At 37.7% G+C, this 22,500-nt stretch overlaps 1 protein-coding gene across 1 annotated transcript in view; it reads left to right on the top strand.

The window, feature by feature from the left end:
- Positions 1-22,500, top strand: part of FOXP2 (forkhead box P2) — a 541,506-nt gene that overhangs the window by 474,235 nt on the left and 44,771 nt on the right. The window contains exons 7-11 of the mRNA XM_032401732.1: positions 4,629-4,766; positions 5,929-6,123; positions 7,740-7,905; positions 18,761-18,974; positions 20,756-20,860. Of these exons, the coding sequence (XP_032257623.1) occupies positions 4,629-4,766; positions 5,929-6,123; positions 7,740-7,905; positions 18,761-18,974; positions 20,756-20,860 (818 nt within the window). The remainder of the gene's footprint in view (positions 1-4,628; positions 4,767-5,928; positions 6,124-7,739; positions 7,906-18,760; positions 18,975-20,755; positions 20,861-22,500) is intronic.

Below are 22,500 nucleotides of genomic sequence, written 5' to 3'. Positions count from 1 at the left end.
GCCTGGTATTGCGCCGGGCCGATCTTCCCGTTGTTCCCGTCACACTGTCTCCTTGCTGCTAAAAGATTGCATTAAATAGCAATATTGCACTGTCCATCCCAGATCTCTTTAAATACTCCTGTTTGGCACTTGATGAAAAGCTTACAAATACCACTCAATTCATTGTCAGTTCTTTTTAATACCATAAAACCAGGAAGCTTTTGGAAGGCTATTATTATCATGGACATTATAACGTGTTTCCAGGGCTTGAATTCGGACCGAGACTGGAAATGCAATACGATAGTTTCTTATGTTAAAATAAACTATAGATATAGATAGTGTAGAGGGGAAAGAACTGAACAGAAAAATCAAAGCATGTGCAATCCAATATTTCCTATCAAATGCTGGTTAAAATAGAAGGACATAGTGTAACTTGAAAACTAGTTTTGCATTAATTATACACATAGTTAATCCTCCTTTTTTCACCCTCTTAATGACCAGGGACTAGCAACCAGAACTTCCTTTGGCTTCAAATTTTAAGCAAAGAATGAAGGGATCTGTGAACCAATAGTTGGCAGACCCTGTTAACAAGGAAATAACGTTTTTCACCAAAAGTCTCACCTACAGGTTTTGACTGTTTTGTTTTTTTTTTCTAATTCATGTTTAGTGAAGAACAAATTGGACTGACATGCTAAGAACTGTTCCAATCACCCACATATACTTGGGATGTTTAATTAAGTGGCACGCTTAATATGCAAACCCAACATATTCAGAAATGTTCCAGTTGAACTAGACTGTAAAAAGACAGTGGGCTTTTTATGGCAAATAAAAATTGGGGGCCATTTTCATAACCCTTACAATAACTTTAGATTCATTTGAAGTGAGCCATGATCTTCTCTTAATAACTTTTTGACCCCTTCAATGAGGTACATTCAGAAGTTTAATAGAAACACATTTGTAATTTTTTTTTTAATCTAAAGTCATCCTCTACCTGTTCTAGGATACTATCTAAATACTTTCAACTTTTTCCCATTTTTACTCATTTCAGGACAGTTGCAGAAGTTTTCCTCTCTCTTTTCAGAATACATAGCTTTATGTCCATTTACCCATTACTGCTTAGCATACAGAGCAAACACATCAGGTTTGTGCTTAATTCATCTAACGAGAAAGTAAATGAGAGCAAATGAAACCCTTACTGGGTGCATCGCTGTGGGGAATTTTGGATCGGTCAGTATAGTAACACCAAGAGAGAAAAAGAAATCTCCCAACCAAAGTTGACTTCATTCCCTTTCTTCACTTTTGAAGATTTTAATTGATAGACTATAGTTTTCACTAGGACACCCATTCAGAACCAGCTATTTCTTCCATTTGGTGACTGCATAATGTATCACACCTTCTTAGGACCTACCAGACTTTTATTTGCCCTCTCACCAGAAAATAGCTGAGGTAAGCTCCTCTCTCACATATCTAAGTTGTGGTCCCTCATTAGAATATTTGCATGAACAAAATGATATACCTAGTGGAAAATATTTTCTTAAGCTTAACGCTGGGCTTACTAAGGTATATATGCTTCAGAAAGTTCTCCATATATTTTCAAATAGATACTGGTTTACCTGTTTAAATATTGATAAAGTAGCATGATCTGCAAAAAAATTTCTTATATACTCAGTTAATCTCTACCCATCTTTGTCAGGGAATTCTTACAGTACTTTGGAATAGCAAAGAAATGCATTGAGATTGTAAAAAAAAAAAGTGATAAAGGAGGAGCAAAGGAAATGTGTCACAAAATGAGTTGCTTAAAATGGAGAAGTTTTGCATTTTGAAAATTACTAATTTCTAAACAAGGCAAGTGGAGCTGCCTACATATAACATATCACTGATATTTGTTGCAGGAAAATCTAGTTTTCTATTTATTAAAATAATTTAAATGTTTTAGTAGCCTCAAACATCCCACTTGGGATGAGCTTATGTATGTGGATTTAGAGATGAGAGTATTGCCTTCTTTGTAGTGTTAGAAATCCCTCAGAAGTGCATCTGTGTTTTCCTACATATAGAATTAATTTTGATTTGTGTTTTCGTGCATAGCTTATAGAAGTAGAGTGTTCAATTATGTGTGAGTTGGCTTGTCTTTCTACCTATCTTTGTGCACATGTATTGTCAGTTTTAGATGACAGTTTTCTAGAAGGAAAGACAGAATCTGCTTAAAACTTGAAGAACACCACATATATGTGATACATATGATTTGAGGAGGAGGAGGATGTGATGGTTATTTATGTCATAAAGTTTTCATTATAAGGGAAATACAAACCATCTTAAAAGTAAAAACTAACCTAACCATAGTAAAAGGGCTAATGGACTCGAAAGTGCAAAGGTACAATTCTTGTTTAAATTTGCTTATACACCAAATCAGTCACAGTTGCCACAAGCTATAGAGTCATATAATTTGTATAAGCTGAAATCTAGCTGTAAACTTGCAGTGTATTATGATAGGCATCCATTCATAAAACTTCTTAAAAAGTACATTTGTTAGGATTCACGTATAACAAGTACTTGTAGATATAAAGATATAAAGATGATTAAGTGAAAGCTCTCCATACGCTAAAAAGTAATTAGGGGCTTAGGTGAGAGAACTGTGGCAAGTTTTTATCACATGATAGACTTTACAGAAGGTATATATCTCTGTGTGTATGTTTATCTCTGTGTATGTATTTGGCTGTCTACATATATGTAATATCTGTCTATGTATATGTATATATATGTAGTATCTGCTGTCTTTCTGTGTATCTGGATTGGCAGCCTTTTTAAAGGTTAACATTTCTGTCTTAACCTTGTCTCTTCATTTTGGTTTGATTCCCCATTATTTGGAGATAGTATGAGGTAAATAATTGGTGGAAGAAAAGGCATTTTTGTGACAGATTAATTTTAAAACTGCTTATTCTAACCATTCTATTTGTTTATCAAGGCCCAAACAATTAAGTAAACTAACCACTCAATTTTTAAACAACTAAACACTTGGGCGACGCGTTGGGTCAGTTTTACAGCATGCACTTCAGAATGCCTCTTATTATGATAAATTCAAATACAGTAACCTATAGGTATGTCAGTATGTTCTAAAAAAAAAAAAAATCCAGAAATACTTGTGAAAATCACTGAGTTTTTTTTCTGTCATAATGTGATTCTTTCCTTCGTGTTATAAAACTAGATCTAATCAATCCATATTTTAAGATATCAGCATGGGATAGAAAAGACAAAGTTATTTCTTAGTATTAATTATAAGTTTTGTTTGTTTGAGGCGGAGGAGATTTATCCACCCTGGATTTCCTTTATTTTGTTCTCTCCACACTTCTTTTTCATTATCAGTCTCTCCTTTCTTCATAACATGAAGTGCCAGAAAAGTTTTTAACTGTGTGAAAATGACTCTTAAAATAGTGAACCATGTCTACTAATCTTTTTTCTGTTTTCCAAGACACAGTGTTGTCCCATGGATTTGTTCTGAAGCAGTATTTATATAAACACTTGCTTTTATTTACAGTAAAAGTGGATTGTTTTTTCTAGGAAAGAAAGTGATTGCTTTTTCAAAGGTTGCAAACTTGGCAAGTTGACACGTTGTTTGATTACATGCTGGTTGGTATGAGCAGTGCCTTCCACCCAGCACAGCTGGGGCCGGGCAAGCCTCTACCTCAGGCTCTCCTGCCTACAAGGTTTTCCTGCTCACCTCTCCTGCCATTCTCTTTTCTAGGACTTTTTTCCCCTGGCTCTTTCTCACCCTGTATTTCTCTTGCCTCTCCTTTCTCCTCTCTTTCTTTCTCTCCCACCTTATTTGCTTTTCCTTTTGACTCTAATTCTCAGAACCTTGAAAAGAAAGAAAATTTTAAGTAAAATACTTTTTTTTTTTCAGTTTAATGAATAACCTTTGAAATAATCTTTCAATTTCCAGACTCCCTGGTATAAGTCTAGTTAGCCTGAAATAAGAAAATGTTTAAAGAAGAGTCCTTGACTTAGGATTCCTTCTTTGAGAGGACCTGTCTAGGTGGCTATTTTCTGGATATGCATTTGTATATATATCCTATATGAGTTGCTACATGTACTCATGAAGTAATATGTATTACTATATGCATTTTTCTAGTACTTCTATATTTTATATCTATCCGTAAAATTTGAAGTGTGATGATGTTTTATGCGTAAGTACTTTCTATATACATTCTCTTTACTAACTTTGATAACAGATACTTATATGCATATTTTTCTAATTGTTTAATCTTTATAGTTTATTTTAATCAGACCTTTAAACCATTTCAAAAGGCTTTACATTGATAGCACTGTGACACTGGTGAGGCGGTCGATGATCGAGAACACTGACATGTAGTTGTTTATTTTTAACTCTGCTAGTCAAAGCTCCACCATCTTAGCATAATACATAGGAGGTAAGGGACATAAAGGTAGAATCCGATGAAATCTGATGCCTCTGGAAGGCCAGTGTCTAAGTACTGTGGTACTCTAATATTCTTACCAAATAGTTAAGTAATATGACAAATAGCATGTACAAGTTGGCCGTCGTCATTTCTAAAGAATTTGTGAGAGAGGCCCTATAGCTGTGAAGTAGGTGAGCAGACGTTTGGTTATGACCGCCCCTGTCTCTTTCTGTCCAGGTGCCCGTGTCAGTGGCCATGATGACGCCCCAGGTGATCACCCCTCAGCAAATGCAGCAGATTCTTCAGCAGCAAGTGCTGTCTCCTCAGCAGCTCCAAGCCCTTCTCCAGCAGCAGCAGGCTGTCATGCTGCAGCAGGTAATGTGGGTTACCTGCTTTGGTGTTCTAGCCTGGCGCAGAAGGCGTGTGCCTATGTCGGCAGCGCCAGGACCTATGTGACAGTCATTCTGCGCTCCAAGGGACCACTGATCAGCATGCCAGAACGTACATGTAGCATTGTAAGTGCAGAATTATGTAAGAACATGTAGATCCCTTAGGCTTCTCCCGTTCATCAAGTCTAGAACGAGGGCGGAGAGGGTAGGCGTAGCTTCAGCATGGGATAAACTAATACTGATTACTAATAAAGTGTAATACTGTACACTTACTACATTTGATTTGTGGATGTGCCAACAAAAGGGGCAAAGGGGACGTCCAGATACTTCTGGCCTTTAAGCCTCCTCGCCGCTTCGGTGCTGCGTGTGAACTTTGAACTGGCCATTTGGTCGCGGTGGGGAAAGTGCCACCCGCTGTCTTCCTTTCCGAGCTGTGTTCGGTGTTTAGGCACAGGAAATAGCTCCTTATTATAAAAACGAAGTTAGGCAGCGAAGCCACTCACCCATGGAGGTCACCTTCTTTAAGTAACACGACCCACATTCCTCACGTGGGTTGATGAGGTGCCTCGAGTGTACGCGGACTTCGTGGTATTGGTCTCACTTGTTGGAGAGAGGGGACCGTGCTCTGCCTGGATTCTTGTCTTTCTAATTCCTCTGCTGTCGTCGCTGGGAGATGAGCACAGGCCAGTCGCTTAGATTTCTGCGTCTGACCTTCTGTGCCTCTGGCGGGTAGGACATCCCCCCTGGTGGGACCCGGACCGCCTGTCTCTCCGGTCCTTGCAAGTGGTAGAGTAGAACCTCTTCTCAGATCCTGCGGGGGTTTTGGATGCAGTCACTTACGGTAGCCAGGTGGTCCTGGCCCTTTAGAATACAGGTTCTCCATGCCCTTCCATTGAGGAGGTTTTGGATACTGGATTGGGACAATTTCGGAGCCTGGGGGGGGGGGGGGGGGGGGGGATGTACATGCCCTGCAGACCTTTTTTGGTTTTTTTTTTTTTTTTTTTTTGGTTTTGTTTTGTTTTCGGTTGTTCTTGGGAGGTGAATCTGAATGGCTGCTCTACCATTGGCCAGTCGCTAGAAGAGTTTAGGAGATTTATAATACATGCAACTTTTGCCTTTATTTATTAAAGTCAAAATGGTTTATTCAGCAACAACTACAAGAGTTTTACAAGAAACAGCAAGAGCAGTTACATCTTCAGCTTTTGCAGCAGCAGCAGCAACAGCAGCAGCAGCAGCAGCAGCAGCAGCAACAGCAGCAGCAGCAGCAGCAGCAGCAGCAGCAGCAGCCGCAGCCCCAGCAGCCGCCGCCGCCGCCGCCGCACGCCAGCAAGCAGGCAAAAGAGGTAGGAGTCGCGCCGCCCGGCAGGGGGCGCCGCAGCGCCAGGTGGGGACGGACGGGGCGCGGCGCGGCGGGGCGCGCGAGGCCAGGGCCGCCGCACAGCATCACCCGAGCACGAGGCTCTCGCCGCCAGAGATGCGTTATGATGCATTTTTGCCCAGCTTACTAACAGTGACAGTAGAACTCTCCTGCTCTCCTTTTTTGTAGCATGGGACTTGAGAGTTACAATCCAATCCTGCTGTCTGTCGCCTAATGTTCACTAATGAATCACAGTGTACAAAGAGCGAGCTCTGTGGTGGACAAAGTACTGATAATCTTGTATTCACCGAGAATCTAAGTTGGTGAGGGAACCTTATTTTTCTCAGCGGTGCAGCTCAGAGAACGTGCATGCAAATGTCGCCCCCGGGGTTGGGGGTGGTGGGGGGCCTGGGAGGGTGGTGGTGGGCTCGGGGAGAAACCGGTAGAACACAGATTTCAAAGTCACGGGCCCCTGATTAATGAACTGCTACTGTAGGTTTGGAGTGGCGAGCAGAAAGTTACAGTTTGATATGCTCATAAATCAAACTGACAAGCTGGCTTCTCGGGCCTAGCTCGCACTTGTCAGCAAACTGCATCAAATATAAACATAATACAAACAAAACATGTTGAAGTAGTTAAATTGATCAGCAGGTATCAGAGCCGTTGTCTTCAAGCTGCCCATTATGCAAACGTACAGGAAACAGTTTTGACCTCTTGAGGCTTTGTTTCTGTTTGGATTTGTGAATAGAATTTCAGACAGCCATCAACTACAGACTAGAAATTGCTCCCTTATTTCTCCGGAGGCTTTGGGCAATCCACATGACTTGCTCCATTATGCAGTCTGTTTTCCAGTGAGCGCATCAGAAGTTTCTCTTTTCCCCAAACTGAAAAGGAAAGGTCTTCCCCAGCAGCTTGTCTTTCTCTGAAGTGTGACTGCCTTCTCATACCCTCCCGGGTCCAAAGAACCCTGGTTTATCTTGTAATGCCTCACAAAATTGGAAGTTATACTTTTCCTTATTATCAGGGCGCTTTTTCTTGCCCTGAACATAATTCTGCCTCTAATATATTCCAACAAGAGAGGAGAGGAAGAGAGAGAGCTAACAGGCCTGTCCTCTGAAGGCTACAACCCAGTTTACTAACAGATCTCTAGAGACCGTATTCATGGGCCTCTCTGCAGACCAAACTTACTCAGTTGGAAAAAAAACAAAACAAAAAAAGAGAGAAAAGAGTGCTGTTGAACTTGACTGTTTCTATAAAGTGTGATTTTTTTTTTTTTTAGTGTAGATAAACTTATTATCATCTGCACTAAGCCAAGTTTAAAAAAAAAAGAAAGTCCGAACCTTTGCAACAGACTTTGGCTAGACCTCGTTCCACACTCTTTTCATGCAAGTTCCTTGGTTCTCTGCTGCTGTGTAATCTTTGAAAGAAAGGCAGCTGAAAATCTCGAACTTGCTCCCATTCTGCTTTGGAACTGTGGCCACGGGATGACCATGCCGAAACTCACCGGGGGGCAATGAAAGCCGCGCGCGTTTCTCTGTCCGAGAGCTGTTCGCGCAGGCCGCGTGTTCCCCGCCGCTCACCGGGCTGGGTTTTCTGCACCAGCAGCAGCAGCAGCAGCAGTTGGCCGCCCAGCAGCTTGTCTTCCAGCAGCAGCTCCTCCAGATGCAACAACTCCAGCAGCAGCAGCATCTGCTCAGCCTTCAGCGTCAGGGACTCATCTCCATCCCGCCCGGCCAGGCGGCACTTCCTGTCCAGTCGCTGCCTCAAGGTACGTGCAGAAACTGGCGCACGCTTCATTCCTCCTATTGCCCTTTCTACCGTTTGTTTCATGGCCTGTCTGCCTTCTGCCTTGAGAAATTTTGCTTTTACGACCTGCAGGTTTATTATTAAAACACGATCGTTAACGCGGTTGCATGGCCCATTTTCTTGAGACTCAGGGATTTTACTCCACACTGCTTTCAGGTGTGTGGTAAAACTGCTTGCCAGACTGCTTGCCAGAAAGCAGTGTGGAGTAAAATCCCTGAGTCTCAAGAAAAACTGCTTGCCAGTGTTTTGTTAGATATTAAATGCGTATTTATTAGTCTTATGGCGGAAAATAATTTATAAGGCCAACCCGATTTAAGCACTACTGAATATACACTGAAGACCTGCAGAGAATTAGATGAGTGGGAAGGCTAACAACACTCCATTTAACAAAAGTGAGCTGAAAGGAGTTTTGGTGGAGAACTGATAAAAAAAAAAAAAAAAAGAGGTTCCTAATCTTCACACTGAAACTCTCACATATACGAAAGAGTCTGTATTTCTACAAAGCATATTCCATTCCAAGTTATGCTTTATAGGACCCCATCATACGTCGTGGGACCAGATTGATCTTATTTTCTCTAAAATAAAATTGCCTGTGCATATATTGTAAAAGTTATAGCTTCAAAAAGCTGCCAACTGTATTCTTATTTGTTTTTCTGATACGAAAACTTTGGATGGACGTTGATAATACAATAATATGGTACAATAATACAACACTATAAATTATACAATTGTATATATTCATCATTTGACTCAACTTTGGGGAAACGGAAAGCATTCTTAGTTTAAAAAAAGATAATGGTAAACAAAATGACTCCCTGGGTGCTAAAATTCTTAGTACAGGTTAAAGCAAAATATCATTAAACTTCATAAAAGCACATTCTAATTTGCATTTGGATTTTGTTGGAATGAACATTAATCCAAATGGACTTTAATTATATTTGTTACAAAGGGATTCACATTGTAGTAGTATTTTTTGTTCATTTTTCTGACTCAGTAGGATATACTGAAGAAAATCAAGGGGCGCCTGGGTGGCTCTGTCGGTTAAACGTCCGACTCAGACTCATGATTTTGGCTCAGGTCATGATCTCAGGATTGTGCGATCGAGCCCCACGTCGGGCTCAGAGCTGGGTGTAGAATCTGCTTGAGATTCTCTCCCTCTGCCCCTCTGCCCCCTTGTGCTCTCTCTCTCAAATAAATAAATCTTTAAAAAAAAGAAAAAATCAAGAACAATTAAAAAGAAAAAATAAAATTAGGCAAATAAAAGTAAAAGACAGTCTTTAAAATGCATACAATTTTGTTTAGGGCACATGAAATTTAAATTTTTGTAGTAAATATTTTTCTCTTTATTTATCAAATTACTGTCTTCGTGGCATATTTTTCCCAGAATCCCCTACTTCCCTTGACTTCAGATCCTCTAATTCACCTGACTGAATCACTCCTAGGCAATCAAGGAAGATAAAGTTTACATAGTGAAAGAAAAACAAGGCAATAAACCCACTTTTCTGCACCATTCCAGAGAGAATTGGAATAAATCATGGTTGTCACTGGGCCCATGAATGTTCTATTCATAAACAATTGTTCTCGGCAAAAATAAATACAATTTGAGGACAAATGAAGAAATAAGTTTAAAGAAAAGAAAAATGTGTATAAATTAATTCAATGTAAACATGGATTTCTTTGGTAGAAACTACACTAAAACAGAAGCAATAAATTTATCTCATTGTTTTTTTTCAATAAAATTTATATAAAAATCTATATTTAGGATCTAATCATATAAGAATCTCCTCAGTAGAAAGAAGCGTGAGGTACCATGATTTTATTTGAGTAAAACCGTTGAAACAAACACTTCAAGAAAGTTTAAAACAGATGTTCACAGAAGCAAAATGTAATTTAAGTACAATATTCTTCCAAAACAAGCATACAAATATCTTGCCAAATAAGGAAATTTATTATGATATAACCATTTTAATAGTTTTCAAATAAAATTTTTCTTATTTCTGAGCTTTTTTTTTATAGAATTATCATTTTTTTCCCTTTTTTTCTATTTGTACTGTCCGTAAAATGTATGAGAGATTAAACACACAAGATAGAGAACATCAAGGAAAAGGAAATAAATCTGAAAACACATCTGGGTTTGAGCAGAATATTTATATTTTAAACAAAAAACATGAAAGTCATCATTGTGTTTTCACTGTTTAGACGAAGTAGCATGAACAGTGCCACTAGGAGACTCACCAGCCAAACACAGGCAGAATGCGTCAGATAAAGCAGCTATAGTAAAGGAACATAATTTCATAGGGTGGTGCTGGAATCCCAAAGTTGGAATGGAAGAAAGTAAAAAAGTAATTGTTAGATAATGTAAGCCTGGAATTATTTCTGCTCTAGCCACTGGTTATTTCAGATAAAAGTATTTTAAATATTTTAAACATTTTTATTACCAGTTTCCCAGTTCACTTTGCACCAAGTTTTTGGTTGGTTGATTGATTAGCCATGAAACCAAGTAGGATTTATACATGATGATCTCATTGTGCCTTTAAAAATATGCCATATTTGAAGTATTTATCCCCATGATTTAACACAGCCTCCTCAGGCTACTTTTTAAAATTCCAACTTCTTTCAACCATATATAAAATAAGTGTATGAGAATGAGACAGAAGTAACAAAATTATAATAATTTTGATAAGAGTAGGAGATTTATAGACATTTTTCTCTGTATTGCAAAATGATGTAATGTATCGTACCACCCTTTAAAGTAAATTATTTTAAGTATTAAGCATTTAAAGTCATCATGAATATTACTGTAATATTGGATTTTAATGTAAAAGAGGCAATGAAATTACCATCTCTAAATGCACATATGGAGTGACTATAGGTATACAGAAGTCAAATACAAAAGGATGGATTTGTAAATCAATATCAAATAAAATACTGATTATGAAACTATTTACTCCATGGATAGTACAGTTTATATGTCAGCTAGTAATTACTTCGTGACACATTATCGTGATCCAGTACCACTGTCTATAGGTAATAGGAAATTATTGTGCATACACTTCAAACTTTTGATATGTTTTGACATGAGATAGAAGTCACTGTATTCCAATACACAGTATAGTCACAGGCTTCCTATGACTACAGGTACTAAAATATATGTGGTTAAAACTTTCATTCCAACTTTCTACATGTTTTTGAATTTATAAAACTGATTTAAAACGTAACGCTTTTGTGACCAGTCTGAAAGACCAAACAGGGAATGCTAGGATATCTAGCCAGCACTAGTTTGAACTAACACCTTCTAGAACTAGATGAGTTGGGAATGGGAGAACTGTTGAATAATAAATAAAATGAAATATTTTAAAATAAAATATAATAATGTCCTTTATGCTGAGTTAGGAATGTGCTCAAGTTTGTCTTTAGGATGAGTATTCGGCCAAAATCAGCTATTTAGCTTTGATTCATTCTCTGCTTATGGAAATCTAAATAGCCAAATGCCTATTTCAACATCACTTCTTGCATCTTGATTTTTTGCCTAATCTGTGGTCATGTGCTTGCAGAGATTGCCATTGTATCTAATCAGGGTAACAGTGCCAGCAATACGAACAACGCATGTCGTGCAGAATTATTGTTAGCATCTTAGTATTCCCTTTTAAATACCAATCTCCAGTTTGTGACTTGGAGGGAAACTCTCCTTTGGGGTTTTACGTGCGAAAACTCCATCAGTAAGCGCTGAAGTTTAAATGTACATTTATTACTGCAGTAATAAAACTTTGCAAAGTTAACCATGAATGCTGTTAATTTTATGTATAAAAACTAACCTACAGGGCGCCTGGGTGGCTCAGTCATTAGGCGTCTGCCTTCAGCTTGGGTCATGGTCCCAGGGTCCTGGAATCGAGCCCTGGCCGGCTCTCTGCTCAGCGGGAAGCTTGCTTCTCCCTCTCCCACTCTCCCTGCTTGTGTTCCCTCTCTCACTGTGTCTCTCTCTGTCAAATAAATAAATAAAATCTTAAAAAAAAAAAAAAAGCTAACTTACGAGCCTGGGTGGCTCAGTCAGTTAAGCAACCAACTTTTGATTTCAGCTCAGATCATGATCTCAGGGTCGTGAAATCGAGTCCCATGTGCGGCTCCAATCTAGGTGTGGAACCTGCTTAAGATTCTCTCTCACCCTCTCACTCTGCCCACCCCACCCTCCCTCTCTAAAAAAACAAAAAAACAAAAAAACAAAAAACAAAAACAAAGAAAACAGGAAGACTAACTTACAAAATGTTAAATACATAGGGAAATATTAAGAGGGTTGAGTTAGTTTTTGAGAAGATGTAAATAAGATAGGTGGAGATTAAATTATATCATAATTCTAATTGTCACATAATTGGTATACTCGCATGCATACATTAAAATGAATTTATGTCCATTTAAGCCATAAGTCTTTTTAAAGTTCTGTTTGTCACTTCTTTATATCTTGAAGGAAGACTCCAAAGCAGAATGTTAACTTTGCCGTATTAAAGTTTCATGATGGGGAAAACTGAGAAAATGATGGGTTTTTTAAATAAAATAATCAAACTTACAAAATGTAGCCTATAAAAATTTTAATAGTGAAATCATAGAAGGAATTTTTGTATATATCAGATGTATTCCAGTATCCCAAAAGTTCCTTCTTTAGTGGAGATATTTGCCTTTGGTCTCAGTTTTAGCCAAATAGCTGTTTTACTCCTTCTAACTCAGCATTTGGGCAAAATATACTCGGTGCACCTCTCATTAAACATACATTTTAGAGACGGGCACTACACCAGCCAGTTAAAGTAGGCCCCCAGTCAAATATAAGTCAATAATATGTTAGATTTGGCAAATTATAAATGAACACATAGATCTCTGAAGGATAGCCTCTGGAGAGGAGAACAAGGAAGCAGAGAGGTAAAGGTGGGTAGGGAAATTTAATTTTGCAGTGTATAACCTTCTCTACAATTCAGTTATTTGGGCGCATATACTAGTGTTTTTTAATGTAAAATTTAAGATGAAAAGTGAAAATTACCTGATAATAGTTCAATAATTCAGATTATTAAATATCAAATTGTTTTCATAAAATATATGAATGATACAACTATTTCTACCAAAATTTGCTTTTATTACTTTTAATTATAAGTAACCCTAGAACATAAGCAGAGTACTATTAAATAAGATAAGCTAATTTTAAAAATCACAGTAGACTTACTTTACATCATAATGTATAAAAATTATTTATTTAATATTAAAAATTAATTAGTAGACCTAGAAAATGAAAGGACATTGAAAGACTCATTTTTGAGTGTGAAAAAGCTGCTAATGTAATTTTTACAAATAAGTAAAGCCATTGAAATTTTTAAACCTTGTGTGCCCCAAGGATGTATAATCTAGATGTGAATTATCAAATTTTAATTAATTCTTAGCACAGCGCCTTGTCACCCAGTAGTTACTCCACAAACTCTGAATCCAGGATTAAGGAATTATTGTTTAATTGCTTTACCTGTGGTATTACATGTGATTTGATTAGGAATTCATCCTTTTATTCATTCAACTTCCAGAAAAACAAACCTTTAATGCTTATTTGTAGTACTGGCAGTGAATGAGAGCAAGCCCAAGTCATCCTCCCAAAGCCATCTCCCATTATCATTTCTTGATTTTTTGTCGTCGTGGAATTTTAATTTTAAAATTGCATAATCATACAACTTTTTGGCACTAGGATTGTCTATATTTATCCCTGAAATAAGTTACTAAGAAAATTGAATCATCCTTACTTAAGATTTTAAGTTGACTATCATTCTCTGATGGTCTGTCTAGTCCACTGATTCCCAGCTTGCCAGCACCCTAGTGTTCCAGGCACTTGAACAACTCAGTATTCATTGAGCTTTCATGCACGTGGGCACTCCTACAGGCACTGGGGACAAAGCAGTCAAGAAGACGTACAAAAATCCCTGCCACCACAAAACTTACGTTGTAAATTAAGTAACATATATAGTGGTAAGTGCTAAGGGGAAAAAAAAAAAAAAAACTTTAAAAGTCAGGATAGGACAAAAGAAAGAAACCGCAGGAAATGGGTGGGGTTGAACTTGTAGACAGGGTGGCCAGGGATGGAGTCCTAGAAAGAGGTTATGTGAGCAATGACCTAAAAATGTGAGAAGCCCTGCCACACATTAGCTCTAGAGCTAGTTACTCAACTTTTCTGTTCCTCAGTGTCCTCATCTCAAAAATGGGGATAATAATAGCAGCCTGGGGTCTTAGATTAGCTCCAAAGCGTGGAAAAGAGTGGTATTCAGAAGCGCTGGGTAAGTTTCTAATAAAACAGAGACGAAGACTGAGTTGGGGGTCAGAGAAGCTGAATAAACAGAGGCTTAGTTTTGAAGTAAGTTAATTTGGGGGGAAAAATATCTTCAAGTTTATAAATAGGCAGCCTGCAGTTCAAGGGATGGGGCTGGAGATCACTTAATTAATCCTAAGCCTACACCCAGTATTTAAAGCTGAAATAAATTAGTGTAATTGTAAAAAGAGTTTGTTCTTGTTGTTTTTCTTTTTATCCTCAAATGGCTTTGTAAAATGCTGAGTTAAACAAGAGACTCAAGTTTTCTGGTATTTTTGTTGTTGTTCCTAGACATCTTGGAACTGATGTACACGTTAACGTTAGTCATGAGCCTCCAAGATAGGGACCACAGACCTCTTCGATCTCTTTGATTAGGAGTGTTTAGAAGAGTACTGTTGCATAAAACACGGTTTAGGCCATACTGAACGTGTTCTAGTACTGCCTGAAAAATCAGTTAATTCTTGCAAATCAACAGAACTTCAAAACTCACAAAATTTTCAAAATTCTACAAAACTGATTGGTTCATTGTTTCATATTCATAGTTTTGTATCCATAGAAAAGAGCTAAGCAAATTGTAGATGTGAATACTGTTTTGTAATCAATGAGATAGTTTGCTTTTAACAATTTTCCTCCCAAATTATCTGCACATTGGAATCATGTGTAGAGCTTCAGAAGCAGATGGATACCTGTGTCCTACGTCCAGAAATTGTGATCTCATTGGTTTGGGCTATGGTCAGGGCATCGGAAGTTTTAAAATGTCCGCAAGTGAGTCTTATATGCAGACACTTTAGAGAATCTCTTTTGGACATCATCTATTCTCTGCCCCTTATCTATAATCTTTTTTTTTTTTTTAAGATTTTATTTATGTATTTGACAGAGAGAGACACAGTGAGAGCAGGAACACAAGCAGGGGGAGTGAGAGAGGGAGAAGCAGGCTTCCCACTGAGCAGGGAGCCCCATGCAGGGCTCAATCCCAGGACCCTGAGATCATGACCTGAGCCAAAGGCAGACACTTAACAACTGAGCCACCCAGGGGCCCCTCTTATCTATAATCTTTAAAAACCATTTCTTTCTTAGGTTAATTAAGGGTCCTTATTTGGATCATGAACAGGTGGCTTATTCATCAAATGTTTATGTGCTTAGTATTTGTTGCCATATCATTGTGATATCATGCTGATACTACTAATTTTCAACACAAATGAATAGTGTAAGAGAAGTCTGCTTTTAAAAGGTAAGTGGATACTTAGGTTAACTAAATTGATAAAGTTCAAAAACTAAATTATTAATAACATCTTTAACTGATATAGTCTCTAAAAACATCTAAGAGTCTTCAGCCAAGATATAAAATTTTATCAGAATCAGCTAGTACCGTCTATAATCCTTTAGACTTTGGCCTTACGGGATGGCAGTGCTCATGAATACTATGCCCTTCAAGAGCCACAGAACTTCCCTGTGAAAACCCAAATGCCTTCGAGAACTGTGTGAATCTGTGATAATCAATTAAATCAACTATTACGTATTGAACACATACCAGGCACTGCTCTCAGCACTGGGGATAGATGGGTCAGGTAAGACATCCCTACTCTTACCAGTTTAAGATTACATTATAGTAGAGGGAGACTGATGGTAACAGGTAAAACAAACAAACGAATAATATAGTTTCAGAGACTGGTGAATGATTTAAAGACAAATAAAGCAGGGTGAGGTGACAGAGAATGCTAGAAGGCAAGGCGGGGCGGGGGGGCAGTGGTTGCTAGGGTGGTCAGACACCTCTCGGAGGAGGTGACCCTTGAATCCTCGGGGTGAAGGGAGTGAGGAGACCATGGGGAGATCTGCGACAGAGTCACCTGTGCTGTGGGAGAGTCAGAGCAAAAGCTGGCAAGGGAGCAAACATTCGATGCATTTAAGACGCAGAAGAAAGCTAGGATAACAGAGCGAGATGTAGACAGCGAGCAATAGATGAGGTCAGAGAGGCAGGCAAGACCCAGGCAATAAACGCTAGCACCTCACAGGCCGCAGTAGGGGTTTTGTTGTTGTTGTTTGTTCCCCTTTTTTCTTGTTGTGTTTTTTTTCCAAAGTGTTCTAGAAAGCCATCGGAGGCTTTCCCTGGAAAGCGCAATGGCCTACTTTACATTTAAAGCGATAAATTTGGGCTGATATCTGAAGAGTGTTAAATGGTAGCAGGGCAAGGGGAAAGCAGGAAGGCAGGAAAGGAGAGCCATGGTCTGGGCAAGACTGATGGTGGGGGAGAGAGGCCGAGTCAGATGGTGAGAGCTCCCGTGCAGAAGACGGGTGGATGCGGTCAGGAAAGAGGATTTGCTAGGGGAGCCTTGCTGGGAGGACACCTAACTCATACAGACAGGAATCAAAAAGTTACAGTCGGAAAAGTTTCAGAATCCTAGGTTAAAGCTAGAGCTAAAGCAATAATTAATGATCTTTCTTTTAAAAAAAGATTTTATTTATTTGACAGAAACACCGCGAGTGAGGGAACACAAGCAGGGGGGGAGTGGGAGAGGGAGAAGCAGGCTTACCGCTGAGCGGGGAGCCCGATGCGGGGCTCGATCCCAGGACCCTGGCATCATGACCTGAACCGAAGGCAGATGCTTAACGACTGAGCCACCGAGGCGCCCCAATTAATGATCTTTATATAGAAATTATTTCCTATGTAACCGAGAAATACCTTCCTTTATTAAGCCATTCTCTTTTATACAGGAAAAATAGCTTTTAATAACTGGAAACCTGAGTTAGCCTGCCTTTTCTTCAATCTTAGGCTGTTTTAAAATCTTCAGGAGCCAGAATCACCAAAATGATAGCTTTCAGGAAAACTATCTGTAAGAAATTGTGATAGGCATAGCAATTTAAGGTTACCACAGTGATGAATAATTTGACCAGAAGTTATGTTTGGAGCAGTGAGAATTCTTCTGTCACTTTGGGCTACTTACCCGATGTCTGGATTGATGATTTTTCTACTTGCAGGGGTAGGGGTGAGAGGGCTCACTCTCCTCGCCATCATGTTCTGTTATCATCCCCTAGTCTCCCCTGCCTGTTCTGTCCTGCTCCTCTCCCACACACCTCTGGATTGATCCGCATCACTCAGAGCATCTGGGGTAGGGGGGTGGGCGTAGTTTGGCAAGTACTCCCACCCTCATGGTAGACGTTGTAGATGAACGTAATAATAAAGCACCTAGACTGTGGAGCCACAGTGCATTGGGTTTGAGTTCTGTCCACTAGTTATGAGCGTAGTGATTTGATAACATCTTTCATCTTTCTAAACCTCCATGTCATGCCCTCATCTGTAAATTGTAATGATTGCTAACATCAGGTGAGGTTAATTGAGATTTTGAATGTAAAGCCCCAGACTATAGCAGATGCTGAATAAGGGATAGCAATCATAATTACAACTGCATTTCCCCCATATATCTTTGATTCAGTAGTTTTCATATTTTTAATATAATATTTTCAGAGCAAAGGCATTGAAATCAAACCGCCTGGATTTAAATCAAAGCTCTACCACACAGAAGCTTTGTGACCTTGGATACATTTTTGAACCTCTCTCTCTGACTTTGTTTCCTTATCCATGAACTGGTTAAAATATAGTTATCGACGCCATTGGATTTAGTGAGTATTAAGAAGCATAAGGTATAGAAAGAATACACAAAGTCATAGTACTTGGCACATATAAGTACTATTTTATAAGTCAAATACTGTAAACAATAATCTCTCAATTCCTTATTTCAAAATTATAGTTAAAAGCTAAAGCATTTTGTCTTGATTTTCTGTTTTCTTTCTTCATAAATCTGATAAATTTGCATGATCTGAACGAGGGTGTTGTTTAAAATGAGTAGTTCATTTATTCTATCGGTCATAAAATGAGGTTTCTGTATTATCTGCTTAATTGGTCCATGTAGGTAATCATATTGGCTTATTTAGCACCTCCAAGTGAAACTCAATTATTTTGTTTGCCTGTCTGAGAAAGAGCAAACTAAAACTTTGTCAAAGTTAATTGTCAAATGTATTTTCCTTCTAAGTTGAATGTTCACTGTTTTTCCCTGACGTCTTTTTCCTGACATTTTTGTTTATCCTCCTCACCCCTCTTTTTCTTTTCATTTCTTTTGATATATCTCATTTCCAATTCTATTTCTTTTTCAGTTCCTCACTGATAAAAACTTAATACTAGCAATAAGTAAAAGCTGCTGTTAAAAGTTGAATAAGTTTAATTTTCAAATAGAACTTGCTGGGTTTTTCCATTAATCCTTGATATTATTTCCAATAGGATCATTCCCTACCATTCCCAAATTGGTAGTCTTGAGCAAATAACTGATTATTCACGGGAAAGGCTACGGTGCTGATGGTGTAAAGTGATTTATTATTGTATATTAATTATGCTGGTAACATCACTTCTATTGTTGGCATTAATCCGGTAATAACACTAAGCTTGTTATATGAACTTTACCTTGTTTTATTAGTGGGGCTTTCTTTCGTTTTGTAGCTGGCTTAAGTCCTGCTGAGATTCAGCAGTTATGGAAAGAAGTGACTGGAGTTCACAGTATGGAAGACAATGGCATTAAACATGGAGGGCTAGACCTCACTACTAACAATTCCTCCTCGACTACCTCCTCCACCACTTCCAAAGCATCACCACCAATAACCCATCATTCCATAGTGAATGGACAGTCTTCAGTCCTAAGTGCAAGGCGGGACAGGTAAATCTCATGAGATTTATTCTATAGTTATCTGTCACCAACTTTTACTTCCACCATTCATAAAACTGAAGATTATGATTTGTACTTAACAGGGACAGAGTGTATAGGACAAATTAAATAGAAACCTTTGGATTATTTATCTTATATATTATTTTCATTACAGAAAACAGTTCAAATGCTTGCAGTTTGATGGATTTGGTGGGGAATTTGCCTGAAGAAAGTTATTTTTTAATAAGTACATGTGGAATTATTGTGTCAACATTATTTTTATGGCTAATATGTTGTGATGAACCAGATTGCTGAAATGAGAATATTTTACCATTTTTAAACTTAAGAACCCCTTTTGAATAATTAAAGCTGCATCCACATCCCCCCTTAGCATATGCTTTAAAACATGTGCTTAATATGTGTTTAAGAACACGTCCATAGATACCGGAGAATCAATATACGTAAGGATATAAACACAGATGTAATAAACCAGAAGATGGAATATCTGGTTTGCCTCTTTTGTTAGTGTAGCATGATGGAATTTATAAATATATAAACATAAACTTACGGTGGTAACTGAATAAATTTGACTCAAAATTCATAAAGAAAAATTACTTGCTTTCAGTTACCAACATTGAATTATGTTAGATGATTTTCAACTTACTGTTTTACTTTAGTTGTATAAAAACTGCCCTTGTAAAAGGAGCACCCATGTACTTTTGTCCATTTACTTCCATTCATTTAAGCATAAAGCCATCTAATCAGGTTCCTTTAAAGCAATTTACATAAAATATATAAGCTAAAACATTGCTCAACATGAAAAATATCTTTTTAAGGGATGAAACATAAGTTCAGGATTTCTTACCAGAGTGACTTAGGCTCCTGTGGCATTTAGCTGTAAAGACTACATATTTGAGTGGAGTGGATTGATAGTATTCTGTTGTGTAATATGAGTACCTGCCTAGCGGCAACAAATTCTTTCTCCTAAACAAATTTTTTTTTTAGAGAAACGTATATTTGATTACAGTACAGTTTAAAATAGGATGCTGGAATTCGGTGGTGTTTCTGGTCTTCATTTGAGTATCATGAAAAATTTTTCTTGTTAGTTTTCATTATTATAAAATGGTATGCTTCTGAATGCTTCCATGCTGTTGTTTTAATTGAGATTAATTTGATGATTATATATTGCAGAAGTTGGTTGATTTTTCTAGGATCTTTCTATCTGACATAATACTCACTTATCAAAAGTCTTTGGTGATTATGGAAGGATATAGCTAATGAATACTGTTCCAAAGTAGAATTTTTTTAATCAGCTGTAACTAGTGGAAATATAATATATGGTCCACACATAAATATTAAGCAATTTAAATGATCCTAAAGGTCCATATCGTCTTTAAAAAAGTGCATTTCAAAAATCTTATGGTGGCTGTCCTATTACCTTCTTAAAAACACAGGTTTATTTCACTTGACCACATATGAATATATATTTTTTATTTAGAGGTAAATGTTACATTAAGGTCATATGGCAAGATTAGCATATGATATTATACAGTCCTCTTAGTTTTTTATCCTTTATTAACAGTCATCTTTGGCTCTATTTCTCCTCTAATTGGAACATCATCTAGCCTTGGCAGTTGAACTATTCTATAGAACGATTAAATTTTTCTGACTGCTCTGAGCTGAATTGACCTGTTTTGACCTGTTTGTCACTGATCGTAACCTGACAGGTGCTAGCAGCCTGCAACGATTATGGCTTTTTGAGATGAATCTGACGCCGTGTTCTTTTGCTACAGCTCGTCGCACGAGGAGACTGGGGCTTCTCACACTCTGTACGGCCATGGAGTTTGCAAATGGCCAGGCTGTGAAAGCATTTGTGAAGATTTTGGACAGTTTTTAAAGTAGGTTTCTTACCTTTTTCAGGGAGGGGGGTGGATTATGTGGGAGTGTTAGGCGCATTGTTGTAAATAAACAAGACAAAGCTGAAAGGAGGAAGTCGAAGTCCGTCATCAGGCACACTGCGCTTTCTGTGTGTTCCAACAAGTGCATGACCGAAGTCAGGCTAAGAAGGTGACCTCGTCTTTACCTCTTCATCAAAATATTTTACAAATCATTCAATAGAGGTTTTTGAATGAATGGAAAATAGTAGCCCACAGTAATAGTGTCATTAATTATTAGGAGACATGTGCAGGCTTCACTTAAATTTCCAAGTTTTTAATAAAAAATTTAAGTAAAATTACTTGAGGAGTCATAGAATATATATAATTTCAAACAGACATATTTTACAGGTTTATTTTTTTTAATCGCAAGCTTGCTATTCCTTACTTTAAGTAATGATGTTTAACATACATATATTTAACAATAAGAGCGATGACATGAAAGTTAAAAGAGGCTAAAATTTTAAGAAATACATCTATTTCATCTACATTGTTACTTGTTGCCCTCAGAATCAGAGGGCAATGTGCATGGCTGTGTATTTGTATGCTAAATTACATGGCTTCTCTAGCTTAAAATCAAAATTTGGTGTACCTTAATTTCTTCATACAGTGATAAATATTTTTTTTAATTTTAAGAGGTTCCTTTGCAAATGAGAATATCCATCTTTTATGAAGCATTTTCCATGCACAATTCTGCTATACAAGAGATCTAAACAGAGAGCTACAGATAGGTTTATGGAGATGAGTAACTTAACAGGCTGAGACTCTTATGTTGTCATGGAGCAGCTAACAGGGTGAATGAACTGTTTCATGCTTCATCAACAATTAAGTTAATTAGCTCATTTGAAATTGCACTGCTTTGTTGCCAGGATGTTGGCAGAAACATCAAAAAGATGTGTTTACAAATGGTAGACTACAGGGTATAGAGTAAAAGCACCTTAACAACAAGGCGCAAGTACTTGGCACCATAATAACTTTATAACGGAATTACAGTAAGACTTCCACAAGGATTTTTTTCAACTTTTTTCCATTTCTGACCAATGAAAAGAAAATTTGCTTCCTATATTACCTTGGCATTTGTAAACGGCCTTAAATAAAAATTTGCACTCTTGTTATACCGGAACAGTAGTGAGCTACCATTTTGTTGGGTATGAAAACTGATTCAACTGTTCTAGGCAAAGAGGGCATTTCAAATGTTAGGTAATGTTGCTCAAGTTTTCCTCTCTAAGAAAATAGCATTTGTTAAAACAAAGACAAAATATAGGGACATTAATTTTTAACAGCTAATTTCATATTTCTTCATTCGAATATACTCATCCTTATCAAAATGTTATGTTATTCCTTATCATTAAGATTCTTAAGAGGACTATTGCTACTATTTCTTAAATATGGCCATTTAAGCCATAGAACTTGCCCAGTCACCATTTTATTGCTCCAGGTTGTTCTCGCTGACAAAATTAAGAGTAAGTTTTTAAGAAAATATACATATTTTTTCCTTCAGTGTCATTTCCTTTATAGCACATGGAAAGGAACACACTTATTCATCTCAAATATTTATATATATGTATTTATTACTAACAAGCAGATGAATATGAACCCTCATT

Source organism: Phoca vitulina, unplaced genomic scaffold (genome assembly GCF_004348235.1).
Source record: "Phoca vitulina isolate PV1807 unplaced genomic scaffold, GSC_HSeal_1.0 scaffold4, whole genome shotgun sequence".
NCBI classification, from domain to species: Eukaryota; Metazoa; Chordata; class Mammalia; order Carnivora; family Phocidae; genus Phoca; species Phoca vitulina.
This window is presented reverse-complemented; position numbering and strand designations above follow the sequence as displayed.